This window comes from Odontesthes bonariensis, chromosome 3, assembly GCF_027942865.1.
Source record: "Odontesthes bonariensis isolate fOdoBon6 chromosome 3, fOdoBon6.hap1, whole genome shotgun sequence".
NCBI classification, from domain to species: domain Eukaryota; kingdom Metazoa; phylum Chordata; class Actinopteri; order Atheriniformes; family Atherinopsidae; genus Odontesthes; species Odontesthes bonariensis.
In genome coordinates, this window is record NC_134508.1 from 18,592,461 (window position 1) to 18,608,606 (window position 16,146).

Sequence of the window (16,146 nt, forward strand, 5' to 3'; positions counted from 1 at the left end):
CAAAACTGAAATCATTGTCTGTGGCCCACAGAAACAAAGAGAAAGTGTTCTCAGTCACCTTGAGACTCTCTCTCTAAAACCTAACTATCAAGTTAGAAATCTCGGGGTAGTGTTGGACTCAGACCTGAACTTTAACAGCCACATTAAATCTGTAACATCAGCAGCTTTTTACCATCTAAAAAACATTGCCAGAATCAAAGGAATAGTGTTTAAACCAGACTAATCCATGCGTTTGTCTCCAGCAGGTTAGACTGCTGTAACGGCCTGCTCACTGGGCTCTCTAAACGGGCTATAAGACAGCTGCAGTACATCCAGAACGCTGCTGCTCGAGTCCTGACTAGAACCAGGAAATACGACCATATTAGTCCAGTGCTCAGGTCTCTGCACTGGCTTCCTGTCGCTCAGAGAATAGACTTTAAAACAGCTCTGCTTGTGTACAAGTCTCTTCATGGTCAAGCACCAAAGTACATCTCTGACATGTTAGAGCCATATGAACCAACTCGGGCTCTGAGGACCTCAGGGAGGGGTCTCCTGCTGGTGCCCAGAGTCAGGACTAAACAAGGTGAGGCTGCATTTCAGTTTTATGCCCCTAAAATCTGGAACAGTCTTCCAGAAGATGTGAGAAAGGCCTCAACTCTGACAATGTTTAAATCCAGGCTGAAAACAGTTCTATTTAGCTGTGCATATGACACCTGAAAGTATTTTATCTGCACTCTTCACTTTTAAATTAATTAATTAATGATTATTTTTAATGGTTTTTAAAAAAAAATTAAAAAATGTTTTATTATTATTATTATTATTATTTATTTTTATTTTTTTATTTCTAATGATTTTATTGCCTTCTTGTGATTTTATGTAGCTGTGAAGCACTTTGAATTGCCTTGTGTATGAATTGTGCTCTATAAATAAAATTGCCTTGCCTAGAAATACAATGGCTTGTGCGCCCCAGTGGGAACCTACACATATCTGGGACGGTGACGGTGCTAACCACCACACCACCATGCAGTCCTATAACACAAATGTACATTCAATGATTATTTTTATTTTATTGTAGTCAAGGGAATTATAAGAAAATCAAGAAATCAAGCCTTATGAAGTGAGTTGGAAAGTTGGATGGGGAGAAAAGAAAGGAATCTGAGAATCCCTTCTATAAACATTTGATAATTACACAGTGTACTAGACTACAAATCCCATAGTTCCTGCATAGTCTGTGTGAATAATCCCTACATATAATTTCTACATATTAAATTTCTATCTGAAGTATACTGATCAGGATTCATTTTACTGTGGGTCAGTTAGTTGTCCAATCATCACATGAAATGTCTGGTATCAGTAACCTGTGATTTATGAGGAAAGAAAGAAATGCAAACAGGAATGTCCCCTTGTGAAGTATAGGCTTATGTGCGGACATATATGTGGGAGCCCGAGAGCAGACAGACCGTAGATGGCAGCACAGTAAAAAATCGAGGTATAGAACGGGCCCAAAAAAGTATGCATGCTTTGTCTCTCCAACTTTACCTGAGGTAGGGTGGCTTGAAAATCATGCATTGTACATTTATGTAGCTTCTGTTCTGTACATTTCATAGGACAACTCTGCCCCCCGAAGGACATAAATATACATTGTAGGAGGGTAGAAACACAGCTTAGCCTTAAACTGACAGACCTTTCATTCCACCCATTTTCTCTGCCCACTTTATCCTGTTAGAGGTTAAGGGGGGGAAGCTGGAGTGGAACCTATCCGACCTTTCATCTGGAAAGAGCTGAGATACAGTTAATCATGGGCTCAACACAGAGACGAATGAGATGAGCACTCTCTCATTCACACTTATGGCCAAGGCAGGATGTCCATTTCACCTTTACATCATGTATGTATTGAAAGTACCCAAAGAAAACCCATGTGGGTAAACTCCACAAACTCCACAACGAACGACCACAGCTGGGAGGCCCGAGTGCAAACCATCACGCTAAACGGCCCAAAAATAGATAAACAGATCAAAAATAAATCAACAAATGAAAAAGTAAAAAGCAGAGTAATTGAGATGGAAAGTGGAAACAATTTACTGTTACCCTGAGTAAACTAACAAACTCCATGCCATAAACTTAATCATGAGGATTTAGCGAGAAAACTCGGAGCACTCTAGAAAGCGTTATTTGCGTGTACTTTATGGTTATCAAATGTACAAGCAGGTACGGGTTATTATCACTGATGATTCTGTATCTCTCCTGCTGCTGTGTAGCTCAACAGCGTAAACTTGTGCCCAACGCTGCTCTGGGTTCGAGTCCCGGCCTGGTGACCCTGCATGTCTTAAAAGTCACGTGACTGTCTCTTCCTCCTTTCCTGTCTACATATGTTGAAATAAAGACAACTTGCACCCAAAACACAATTCCAAAAAAAAAAAGAAGCTGCAAATGACCGGAATTTCCTAATTTTACTGTAAAGACTCTGATGCATTTATATAGTCACACAGAAAAAGTTCCCATTTCCGCACAGAGTCAGTCCCCTTTAAAGCCAGCACTGTACTTCCTTCTTCGTACACCGCAGTTAAGCAAAACACCGGCCGATGCTTTTCATTGAATTTATGAGCTGTTTCGGATCCACGACAGAAACTGGGGTCGTTGTGTAGCAATGTCTCAGGCATGCAGTTACATATCACTGCGAAGGAAGTTTTTCACGGAGGCGTATGTTGTTGTCAGACAAGTATGATTTACCGTAAACACAGCAGTTAAAGTCGTTGACGCATACTACCACAAAGGACGCCTTGAATATACAACAGCCTGCTGCCAGACTGGGTCCAGGTAAGCTAACATTACAGCTTATCATGCTCAATGTAGTTGCTGACTTTCTAATTAACTCACTGAGCTAAATAAGTAACCTAATAGTTATTAACAGACTTTTTCTGTGTTTAATTGGAGAGTTAACGAGTGTTATACTAACTGGTTTACAGCTCAAAAACAAGTCTGTTTGAATTTAGCTTATTGTCAAGTATTCAGTATTGGGATACATGTTGCCATGTATGTATTTTTAATTTTTTTGGGGGGGGGGTTGTCACAAGTTATTACACTTGCATAATTTCCCTGCTTCGTCTTTCCAGCATGTCAGGGATAACAGCCAGTACAACCAACTACCTGTGGTCTTTACAAGATGTTCTCGGTCAAGGTGCCACTGCCAGTGTCTACAAGGCACGCAACAAGGTAGCCACTCTGAGGACGGTTTGTCATTTCATTACTGTCTCTGGAAAACACCCCTACTTAATTTCCTACGTCATTTCATTCCGGCTGCTCTTTTGATTGTCAAGCGGCAGAAGGGAGATAGGAGAAGGCTGTGGTTGCTGTGATGTGGGCTGTTTGCTGACGCTCTTACGGAAACTGTATTCAGTTCACCTGATATGTGTGTTTGTGCAGAGGTCGGGTGAACTGGTGGCCGTAAAGGTGTTCAACGTTTTGAGCTTCAACCGCCCCCATGATGTCCAAATGAGAGAGTTCGAGATGCTCAGGAAGCTCAACCACAGCAATATTGTCAGGCTGTTTGCTGTGGAGGAGGTAAGGCCACCCCAACAGGATGTGTTCATTCTCATCAACTAAATCTACTGATCTCATTACCGTTTGTCGCCAGTTAAGTTAGTTTGATAGGACAACTTCTTTATTATTTACATGCATTTTAAAGTGTAGAAAAGTGGTGCAGCTCACTCTTGGTCAGAGATGGGGACTCAAGTCACTGTGACTTGGACTCAATTCGACTCGAGTCGCTGTTTTGGTGACTTGTGACTTGACTTGACAAAAAATAAAAGACTTGAGACTCGACTTGGAAGTCAAAGACTCGGCGCTTGACTTGACTTGAGACGATGACTTGAATGACTTGAGTGTTAAGCATCTAGCATAACTTCGAACTTTCTTCGTCATTTGAAGATCAGTAAGTGCTTGTCAAATTAGCTAATATTATCCTGTTAGCCTAGTCTGTAGTTAGCTAACGTTAGCTTGATATGATACGGGGTGGACAGGTTGGACACATTGGCCAATGATGTTTACTGACAGTTAATTATATCTTGTCTTTTCACTTTATTAAGATCAGATTCTGCAGGTAAAATTGCAATAATAAGGTGACTTGACTTTGACTTGACTTGCCCAAGAAAAAATGACTTGGGACTTACTTGAGACTTGAAAGCTAAGACTTGAGACTTACTTGAGACTTGCACATGTGTGACTTGGTCCCATCTCTGCTCTTGGTGTCTCTCCTACCAGCTGCCTTCTAAGCAGAAGGTGCTAGTCATGGAGTATTGTGCAGGGGGGAGTCTGCTCAACCTGCTCGAGGAGCCAGAGAATGCCTTCGGCCTGCCTGAAACAGAATTCCTCACTGTGTTGCAGTGTGTAGGTGAGCATGCGTGATATTATTCCTCAGTTCTGTGTACTTACCTGCATGTCTGATGCGTGCCATCCCCCCTTTGTGCTCTCCACAGTGCAGGGTATGAATCACCTGCGAGAAAATGGGGTGGTGCATCGAGACATTAAGCCGGGGAACATCATGCGACAGGTTGGAGAGGACGGCAAGTCTGTCTACAAGCTGACAGACTTTGGAGCAGCAAGAGAGCTGGAAGATGACGAGAAGTTTATGTCTATTTATGGAACTGAGGAGTATCTGGTAGGGAAACAGCTTTTGTCTGAAAAACGGTGCGTGATTTGGACTGTTGACAGACTGGTTTACAGGGCCATTTGAATATGACATTTAAAGAATTCAGTAAAGATTGACTAAGGTTTATTACGTCAGCAGTGCAAAAAAAAGGCGGTGTCACAAAATTGTTTAAAAAGAAAGCCTCGCAATCCTTGAATGTTTAAGTTGTATGTGTCGGATAAGAAATCCGGGGATTTGGAGAATTCTCCTGAATTATTTTGCATTTAACTGAAATCCAAAGTTTTTGATATACAGTACTGTGCAATCTAAACAGGAAACAGGAGCCCACAAAGTGCTGAACCTTTCTCCGTAATCCGTATGCTGTCCTCATGCTATTTTCACATTTGTAGTGCATTGCATTTTATTTCTATTTTACGCAGTCGTAAATTCAGTGGAAGCAGGCTCACGAACGAGTGCTACACTGTATCGTAGTAGCTGCATTTCAAAGCTTTGGCTCTCCCTCAGACATCCTCTTTTATTTCTTACATCCTCTCTTTTGTGAGTTACTGGCAGTCTTAAGACAGTCTGCCACATTCATAATCCATTCCTGCTGTGTTAAACAAAAAACTAAAAAAAAAAATGATGACAAAACAAAGCAGAGCTCCTCACTGCTGCAGTGCAGTCATTCTCACCTACTGTCCTGTCCAAATAAAAAGTACTCTCAGCGATAAGTTGATACTCCTCCATAAGATTACCGCCATTGGTAACCTTCGGTTTTTTGCAGTCCTCCGTCAGCGAAACCCGCACAGCATCGCCTCTCACTTTATTGTGATAACACGTTTCTGATAGAATCCCAATTTTATTGCCTCCTTGAAATCAGGTTGAGTACGTGGCAGCCCCTTCCCCAGCACGCTCATTTTATTCTGCTTCGTTGCTCTGTGGCGATAACTTCTGATCTAAAACTCATTTACAGCAAGAATAACGAGTTAAAAAAAAGCTTGGCAATCCAAAGCAACTTGCACTTTCAAAACTGGAAGCCCTCTACTGGTCAAATGAGTAAATACATTAAATATAAGAATTATTAACTTGCGTGATGTTTGGGGACTGTGAATGACACAGCATAGTAAACATTAACTTCTTTCCTCTTGATAAATCACTATAACCATATCCCTCTCAGCTGACTGGCTTGTGTTTTTCTCCTCTAACTGTGTGTGTGTGTGGCTTTGTATGCAGCATCCAGACATGTATGAACGCGCTGTGCTGCGTAAGCCTCATCAGAAATCCTATGGCGTGAGTGTTGACTTGTGGAGTATAGGTGTGACCTTATACCACGCCGCCACTGGGAGCCTTCCCTTCACACCTTACGAAGGACCCCGCAAGAACAAGCCCACCATGTAAGCTGATACGTTAAAGCACGCTTCTGATAGTAGTTTTCAGTTCCAAGCTTAAAAACTCTGCCTGCCTCGTCTGTTTTGCTGCGTAGGTACAAAATTACAACAGAGAAACCAATGGGCGCCGTAGCTGGCGCACAGCGGGTGGAAGGCGGACCTATAGAGTGGAGCTACCACCTACCTCACAGCTGCCAGCTCTCACAGTGTGTCATCTAATTGAAAAAAAAAAAAGATTTAAGTTTGTATTTCTGTGATTCTTTGATCTGAGCAAGTGATGAATTTACCATGTCTCCATCTATTCCTTGTCTTTTCCACCCCCGTGTGTTGTTTTTTTCTTTCTGTCTCTGTCTGTGTGGCCGCAGGGGTCTGAGAGTGTTGCTGGTTCCCGTGCTCGCAGGTATAATCGAGGCCGACCAGGAGAGGTGCTGGGGCTTCGACCAGTTCTTCACAGCCACCACAGATATACTTCAGCGGCAGCAAGTCCACCTCTTCTCCCTGCAGCAGGCCGTGCCTCACTGTATCTACATACACCACTACAGCACGTACGTCTGCACGGCCTCATCATCACGCACGTTCTGATTAACAAACATTTGCAGACTTCATTTGCATAACATGGTTTATTCCATCCACCAGCAAGCCAGCATTCGTGGCATAATGTGTGGCCAATGGCATAATATGTGTTAAGGTTGCGAAATAATGGCGCATAAATGCTTAATGTGAAAATGCCAATAGAGTCTGAAAGAGCTCTAGATCGTATCTGCAATCCTACATTGCTTGCGTAAAGACTTTCTCTCCCAGTTAATTGTGTCTCTGCAGTAAAACTTGAACAACATGAGGACAAATCTATTCCTGATTAGTGGTCGTGATTCTGCCCGAGCTGAATAATTACTATAAATACTGTAATTTGGATAATGTTTATGATAGTTTGGGCTGCTTTAACCCTGGTGGTATTTTGGCATTTGTGTTTTATTTCCCTCCTGCTTTCCTTACGAGCTTGGAAAAAGGATAGAGCTTTGGATCACAGTGTGAGCAGGTTAACTTAGTCCATTTGTCTTCCAGGTAAAAGGTTTAAGTCTTATCACGTGTAACTGGATCTTATCGTGAAGTTTTCAGACACAATGCGTTCAAATTATTCTGGCGGGCGCATGTGTGGACTTTATGTTTAATTCAGAAGGCAGCTTAGCAGAACAATAACATCCAGTGCCAATAAACTGCACCTCCTTAAATGGCTATTTGAGGTTAGCTCCAAAAGCAACTAAAATTCCCAAATTCTTGGCCACTGTAGATCAGCCGTGAAACATTAAAACCGCTGGCAGGCATAAGTGATTAAAACCTCTCATCTTGTTACAATTCAACGTCACGTGGGTGGTCCTTTGATACTTGCCACCTACCTAAACATTTTTCACACATCGGTCCGTCCAGGAGTCTGTACTGCAAAGCAGGATTAGTGGCTTAGTGAGGTAACTGCAGGATTTCCAGTATCATGAAGCTGGTTCACTTCTAATCGGGTTGGATCACCGCGGCAGCTTATGCTTGAGACCTAACCCGCTCCGGAGGGAGGTAGGTTCAGAGATGAGAAGTCAGCACATGTAAAAGCACGGCCTACCCGCCAATCGATCGCCTTAGAAAATGAAAGAAACAGAAAACAGACAGCGGCGCAGGGAGAGTGAGTCGGTCTCTGTCCGTACATTCATGTTCATGTCTACTTCCAACTCATAAAATGCTCCTAATACCTGGAGAAATAAAATCCCAGAACAGTTAAACCCTCTTCATCATCAGACCTACTGTAGGTCATGGTGCTTTAATGATATGGAAGTAACATCGATCATTTCCGCATTTGCACAATTCTGTTTCCTTTTTTATGATCTTTACTAGCTCCTTTGGTTGTTTTTACTGTGTTACTTTTCGGGGCTGCTAGAGATATTGGTATCTGATGCCAACTCCGCCTCTTTTACATGAACATACCCAAAGCTGGAAAAGGGTTGTGACAACGTGGCATTTGGTAGTAAGAAAACTGACCTTAGCCAAGAGAAACTATGTAAAAGTGACCTGTGACTGAACAAAAGGAAAAAGAAAATTGAACCACCTCTTTAACAGATTGATTGCTGCTGTACTGACGCTCTATTTGTAGCCTGGAGACAATGATGTGAGTCATGGTATTCATGATCCTTTTCACAAAATGGCAGTGAATCCTAAAATCTGCTCAGAATGCATAAATTGCACCTGAAATGTGAACGTATAACGCACATTTTCCCTCCTCTCAACCAGTGTGACGGTGTTCTTTGAGGAGGTGGCGTCTCAGACTGGGATACAGCAGCAACACCTGATGTACCTGGGTCATGAGCTGCCCCTGGAGGGCAGCATGAAGGTGGTCAACCTGCCTAAAACGTCCTCCTCTCGGCCTCTCGTTCTGCTCAGCTACGCACCTGAAGCCAACATCAGCCTGCCTTTCAGAGAGCGTGAGACAAAAACAAAAACAAACTCGCCCATTGACACAAACCGTGAACTTTGAGCTTTTCTTTTCTTTTTTTTCTTCTTCCTGTTCTACATTACGGTCTAGTCGGCGTGATATTCCAGGATCAGACCAACTTTTCATAAATTCAGATTTCATTTATTTCGAATGTCAATTCAAGATAGGTCGGTTGGGAGGAGAAGCAGTCGTATTTGAAATCATTTTCCAATTTTCAGTTGTTTAAGTCCTCGTGTATCTGAGGGGGTGTAAATATTCTCTTTTCATCGTAGCCGAAACTCCCGCCATCCCATCCAGATTTGACGTTTTTGCGGACTACGGTTTCTCCAAGGTACTGCTGCTCTGTTTGTGGTCTGACGTGCCGCGCCAGCTTAGTTTCTATGCACACTGGATGTATCAGACACATCCAACTCATCCATTTTGTGCTCTTTTGTGAACTCCTTTCATCTTCAGGTAATTGTGGGCGTGGTCCACCAGTATCTGATGACTGTGCAACTGCTTCACACGCACCGAGAGCTGCTACTGGAGGGATACTACAGCTACATGTGAGGAAAAACAACGACTATTTGATACCTTACACTGAAATGATATATGTCACACATTATGGAATGAATTTAGGGGGAAGACCCTCTTCACCACTCCTCTATGCCTCCTCCTTTTCCACTTTTGTTGCTGCTCAGGATGAAGTTGCGCGGTGAGTGTAGAGAGGCCATGCACAGTATTTCGATGATCACCATTAGATTGCAGTCCTGCCTCAACACACAGCACAGGATCCAACGAGTGTAAGTTAATCTCCTGTTTTAGAATAAATACTGCATATGCATTATGTTTCACACATGTTTCACACATGGTTCCATATGCTTTTTTTGTGACTAGCATTACGATTCACAGCAGAACGATGTGACGGAGCTTTATTTATTATCATTATTGTGGCAGTATTTTCCATCCTTACCATTCTTGGGGATATTACTTGTTGACAAATGTTACCTTAACACATTCATACTGTAATAGTCTCATCCGTAACCTTTATCCCTTTTTCTTTTTTTCCCTCTGATGTACGCGTGATGCTTCTCAGTGGCACTTCCTCCTCTGAAAATCAAGGCTCACTGGATATCAATCAAAAGCTGCTGCAGGTGGGTGCCATCAAATACCAGCCTGACCGGTGTCGTAGCCGGAATTTCTCCCGACGTCTTTCCTTTTTGAAACAATACAAAAACAAAAATCACTAGGGACAGGAAACAGAGGGGGAAATCGGTTGATTCAGTTGAACTCCATTTTAGATGATGCGAATGTTAACTGATCCAGAATGCAATTGTGTGAATCATAACTCCTGCAGATTTGTGTCTCATTGACACACCAGGTATAAGAATCTGTGGCTACTGTCTTTGCAGCTTCATGAGCTCCTGCCCGAGTACACGAAAGGAATCCAAGGTTTTCAGAACAAACTGGACCTCCTACAGATAGAGCAGTCCAAGCTCGCGGAGACTCTGGCCAATGACAAAAGGTATTGTGGGAGAGCAGGTTCTCAAAGGCTCTCAAATGAAAGGTTTTTCGCTGTTTAGATTTTGACCTCTTTGCTCCCACAGCTCTCAGAAGATGGAGATGCTGCTGCAGAAGATAAAGACAATTCATCACCATTATCGAAAAGACCGACTGACTGGCAGTATGCAACCTTTTTCTGATTGCAGAGATATTTGGACACTGGTAGTTTTTTTCTGCTTCAGTTAAATGTTGCATATCCAGGTCACAGTTTTACGCTGGCTGTAAGTGCAGACTCTCAGCTTTAAATGAAGGGTATTTACACTCCTCAGCATTACGCCTAAACCCACTCAGCAATTTGGATATGAATACCCCTTAAAGGAGAAGTTTGTTTTTTTAAACCTGGACCTTATTTCTGGCATAAAATACGTTCATCTGTAGAAAGCTTCCATAAGCCCCCCGATAGCCCCCGATAACAACAACACGGCAGCTATGAGCTAACAGTGCAATAGTATGCGTTCATTCATCTTAAAGTATTGGTAAAATAAAGACAGATAATGCCTTATTTAGAGGCTGTATTGTCTATGCCCTGTTCTCTTCCGTTTTGTGGATATAAGCAGATCTCGAGTGATCTAAATAACATCCGAAGGATGCCGACTTTCACCAAACTGTTATCGGTGAGTAGATGAATGTATTTTATGCCAGAAATAAGGTCCAGGTTTAAAAAAAAAAAAAAAAGAAAGAAAACTTCCCCTTTAAAGCAATACAATGTAACGTCTCAAAAAGCCCATTATGGAGCTCCCCCTACAGGCTTGGAGGTAATGTACGGTTACACTGTCGTAAATACAACACCCTTTCGCTTTCACGTTTCACGTTTGTTGACGAACCGGCGAGGAGTCAGAAGGTGCAATCTATGTCGACCGAGAAGGTAAGAGTAATCAAATGTACCTGGGAGCGTGAGAGGGGTCTATTTGTTTTTGCGGTAGGTGTGCCAGAAAGCAAGTCGAAGTACTTCCGCTCAGCTCTCGGGCCGCTCCAGCAAAGTTACATAGCGCAGTTTTTCCAACTCAGACCCCCGAAGGGCATAGGAGACAGGCCAATCGTAATATTAAACTCATTCTAGCTGCACAACTTTTTTCAAGCTGTTATTTTAATGTAGAAATGTTACATAGTATTGCTTTAAGGTAATGCTGAGAGCCTACACTTTAAGCCCAAAGTGTGTTATTTCACTATGACTTGAATGTTTTGGTGAACAGCCAGAAAGAACAAAGATGTATCAGTGTCCAAATATATGCATACATACATTTTCTGTTCAGTTTGTGTTTGCTTATCGCTCTGCTCAGTTAGCTAATTCCTTCTTCTTACTGCAGAGTTGGCCTATAACGATGAGCAAATCCACAAGTTTGAGAAGTGAGTTGGCATCTTTGCTTTTGGATTTGTTTGTCCACACGGCTGGTGTCTCAGCATGTGAGGCGTCTCAGCTCTTGTGTAATCAGCTTGTCATTCTACCTTGCCAGAATCCACCTGTCGTCCCACATTAAGAGAGTGAAATCTCTCTTCCGAGAGGAGTGCGTGCAGAGATATAAAGGGCTGTTGACCTCAACAAGGGAGTGGAGCAGGTCAGAGCGAGCGTTCAAGTTTGGACTTTTTGAACTTTGTCAACTCTGCACTGGTATTGTTTCTCAGTAATTCTAAAAATGAGATGATAGACATTCATGCATATGGTCAAAGCATATGTGAAGAAGATTAGAACAGGCCATTTGTTCAGCAATGCATTATTAATCCTTACTCCCCTTCTGTTGAACATATTAGGTTCATCTTGTAAATTATGCTGCTATTTCCCTTTTTTTCTCTCTTTTTCTTCAAATGAAGCAACAATGTGGTGGGACTCTGAAGAGATTTAAGAGCTTACTTATGGCCTCGTTCTCTAAAACTACTCCAAACTGCCAAATTATTAATTGCTAATAATGTAGGACGCAGTATGCACAAAAAATAAATCAATTTGTATTTCCCAATAATGGTCCCATAGGTCTCAGTAGATCTGTTCACTCTGACAGAACAAACGTCCCACATAAGCAAACCATAACAAAGTAATGATTGTACATCGGTAAAAAAACAAAATGGAGGGAGAAAAGATTAAAAAGGGGAAGAAAAAAACAGACAAAAGAAGCGAGGGTGTAGATGTATTTGTGAAATCTAAATATTGAGATAAGTGCAGTGCTGTCACTGAACCCATTTATATGCTGCGTGGTGATAGTCAAAAATTATGGGTTAGAGACTGCAGACTAACCAAAGATTTGGATTGCTGTAATTTGCACATGACAGTTAGAAGTGCAGGGTGTTTATTTGTATTAGAGATTTTTTTTCTTTTGTAAATGTAGATGTACTTGTATATTTAAACCAAAGTGTTTAGAAAAGGCAAAGCCAGCAGGAAAGGTCCCACACATGGCTCGCTAACAAATAATCTAACTTCGTCATTCAAATCAGTGGAATTTATGGGCCGTGATCACTATTTCCAGTGAGACCTTGGAACAAATTGCTTCCACGTGTTATCTGACAACACTCTGAAAATAGGTGAAAGCATCTGATCTCAAGTGTTTTTCCGTTCCCGTTGGCGTTCTCTCCTGTATGTTTTTAACAGTATGGTAGGCAATAGGATGTTTTCTTAAACGGTCATTGTGACTTACTCATCTGTGCTTCGACTTTTATTTGCAGCGTCATGCTGGAGATGCAGACCCGGCTAGAGGACTTCGCCTCTTTCTCCACAGGCTTGTTGGCAGACTTGGAAATGAATGAGCAGCACCAGACTAAGGTGAACATCATTTTTCATGGTTCCCAGTGTGGTTTTTCTTGTTTGAACAAGAAATATTACAGAATTCCCAAACATGCAGGTGGACTTTTACGTGCCAGCCGTTGTTTTTGGATTTCTTGTTTCGTGTGATAGATTTCTGAGTCATGTCAGTGGTGTAATGCATCTCAATGAAGATGTAATGTCTCATCTATCCTCCTCAGGCTATGGACAGAATCATTTACACTCTGCAGTCTAAGAGAACAGAACAACAGCCGGGAATCGCACCCAGGGACAACGAACAGATGGTGTCCAGGTGTGTGCGTTTATACTTGTTTTGTTACCTCATTTTGTTGTCATGTTGTTTACCTTTTGCACAAGATGACTGGTCTCCATGACAACTTGTCTTCTAAAGCCCTGTCCCCTGTCGTATTGAGTGCTGTCAGGGTTTGGGGCAAGGTGTGATGGGGTTAGGTTAAGGCATTAAAAGGTTACCGTTAAGGTAAGGGTTTGGATTAGCCTCTCCACAACAAAATGGACCTCAGGTCAATGTTGTAATAAGGATAGCGTGTGTATGTATGTATAAAATAGAGACAGCTGCCTGCTAATATATCTCGCCTCGTTGCAGGATGCACCATTTGAGGGACGAAATGGAGATTTTGGTGAGAGAACTACAGTGTAACAACGGCATTATTGAGAGGTCGGTTGAGCAAACACCTTCCTGTCCGTAAATGCTATCTATTCAAACTGTTCTAAGGCATGATATTGATTGTGTTTCTTTGGTCCATATAGCCTTGGAACCGTTAACTCTGCAGCAGCCCGGGAGCTGAGTCCGGCCAGACCGTCCACACTGTGACAAAAATGCAGCATCTTTGACAGTCTCCTCATTTTATCTGCCATTGATGAGCAATGTGCTGGAACGTCTTTCAATCGATGGCTTCAGTCTGTTGTATAAAGTGGAAGCTGACTATCAATAAAAAATGCATCGCAGTTTAAAGATATGATGCAAAGAAAGATGTGGGATAGGCCATAAATGGGTTTTTATTCAGTGTGTTTGTGCGCTGAGTACAGCAGTTCAATGCTAACCTCGTGAATGGCTTTAGTGTTATTGGATTTTTAATTGGCTGCCATTTGAGGATGAAATAAAATGAATGCATTTCCTGTTTTTCCCTCAGGAGATGCATTAAGAATATAACGGGACTGCCCCTGACTGTGTATTTCAGTGTATACTAGCATCCCAGTTTGAAGTCTTAGCTTGATTTTGTTCATATTTGGAATGCAACATATACATGTAGCATGGGAAATCTGTTTTTTTTTTTTTGTTTTTTTCCCTGTGGAAGATCCCTGTTTGTGATCATCCGTGTGCGGTTGATTACAATTACACAGTAATTACGGTCTGTATCATAACACCATATTCAATTCAATTTAGTTTTATTATAGCGCCAAATCACTACAAATGTCATCTCAAGGCACTTAGAAGGTGTAATACAATCATAACCCAATCAAATCAAATTCATTAAATGCCAAATGAGTCCAATTCATACAAAGCCAGTTCATAGAAGGTCTACTTGCGAAGGAAACCAACAGATTGCATCCAAACGATTCAATCCCCCTCCTGAGTGTGCATGAGGCGACTGTGGAAAGAAAAAACTCCCTTTTAACAGGAAGAAACATCTGGCAGAACCAGACTCGGAAGGGCGGCCATCTGCCTCAACCGGCTGGCGGTTGAGAGGACAGGAAAGAGGGGACAATGAGCACCATCAGCCAGGGAGCCTGCTGAGAAACTACTGAGAAGTTAATGACAACAGTAATGTCATATATACCTGTAACCTTGGAAAATGGGTATGACTTGTCCAAACTTGAGGTCTGTCTTTCAGCAGTTAGGAGCTGGTTTTCAAAAAATTTCCTGTTCCTTAATTCTGCAAAAACCGAGATGATGGTCATTGGACCTCAAAAACTGCATAACCTATTTGAGAATGTTACTTTGTCTCTGAATGATTGTGTTATTCACTGTAGCGACAAAATGAAAAATCTTGGTGTTTTATTTGATCAGACTCTTGTGTTTGACAAACACATAAAGGAGGTAACCAAAGTGTCCTTTTTCCACCTTAGAAAGATCGCTAAGATCAGGTCCATCCTGTCTTTTGAGGATGCTGAAGTCCTCATCCATGCCTTTGTCACCTCTCGCTTAGACTATTGTAACGCCCTTCTATCAGGATTGCCTAAAAAATGTTTTCGAGGCCTACAGATGGTGCAGAATGCTGCTGCTCGTATTCTGACCAGAGCAGGCAAATTTGAGCACATTACCCCGGTGCTGGCCTCTCTTCATTGGCTTCCTTGTCAGGTTCGAGCTGATTTTAAGGTTTTATTGTTGACATATAAAACTGTAAATGGTATGGCACCCTCTTACCTGAATGATCTTTTAAACATGTATGCACCTTCTCGTGCTCTTCGCTCTCAGGGAACTGGCCTTTTGAATGTCCCTAAGGTCAGAAAAAAGACTGTCGGAGAGCGAGCTTTTTCTTTCCGGGCTCCTAAGCTTTGGAATAGTCTTCCTGTAGATATAAGACAGGCCTGCTCTGTGGATGTTTTTAAAGCTAAGCTAAAGACCCACTTGTTCACCTTGTGTTATGTGTCATGAGTGTTTTTAACTTTTTTATATGCTATTTTAACTGCCTGTACAGCACTTTGATTTGAAAGTGCTTTACAAATAAAATTATTATTATTATTATTATTATATGTTTCATGGAGGGTAAAAGAACAAAGCTGCATCATGGGAGGTTCACAAACCAAGATAAAAAAAAGTGGGCGATTCATCCTGACAAAGTGATGCTGCCATAGCAAACTAACAAGAGGGTAACATGCAAATATACTCAGCAGAGTATAGACTAGTCATTAGTAGTGGTGTGTATCTGTCCCTTATAAAAATACCTGATACATATCTAGATAGATGGGAAATTATTAGACTTAGGCAATAATACATTTTTTTACAGAATGATTCTGTTCACTTCAGTGCAATCCAATATGGTTCTGAACATTTGCTCAATGTAAACGGTTTTCATTAGCTCCCTTCAAATAGATATATTTGCTCGTATTTTTGGTGCTCCGTATCACAGGAAGAATTTGATAGTCTTGTTTAATGTTTTTTTTTTTGCTTTGATTTATACTGTAAGTCTGATGCACGTTTGTTTGGGAAATACTGTCTCTTAAGTAATACTGAAACTAATTATGCGAGAGAGAATGATGCATAAAAGAGCAAAATGGAGAACACTGCCCATTCTCTCCATACTGATAAAACACCAAAGTGTGTTCAGTCAGAGGTCTCTTCAGCTCTACTGCAACAACAAATGGTACAGCAGGTCATTCCTACCCACAGCAGTAACTATGCACTGCCTGTCTAATGACTGATGAC

At 41.7% G+C, this 16,146-nt stretch overlaps 1 protein-coding gene across 1 annotated transcript; it reads left to right on the forward strand.

Moving 5' to 3' along the window:
* Positions 1-2,530: 2,530 nt before the first annotated feature.
* ikbke (inhibitor of nuclear factor kappa B kinase subunit epsilon) lies at positions 2,531-13,929 on the forward strand. Its single transcript, XM_075460707.1, has 21 exons — positions 2,531-2,796; positions 3,093-3,192; positions 3,403-3,540; positions 4,240-4,369; positions 4,455-4,636; positions 5,840-6,000; positions 6,090-6,200; positions 6,360-6,539; positions 8,266-8,456; positions 8,740-8,798; positions 8,921-9,012; positions 9,148-9,249; positions 9,543-9,600; positions 9,859-9,971; positions 10,054-10,130; positions 11,317-11,356; positions 11,464-11,565; positions 12,662-12,758; positions 12,959-13,050; positions 13,363-13,434; positions 13,527-13,929. The coding sequence occupies exons 2-21, from the start codon at positions 3,094-3,096 to the stop codon at positions 13,588-13,590; spliced, it is 2,160 nt and encodes a 719-aa protein (XP_075316822.1). The 5' UTR covers positions 2,531-2,796; position 3,093; the 3' UTR covers positions 13,591-13,929.
* Positions 13,930-16,146: the final 2,217 nt, after the last annotated feature.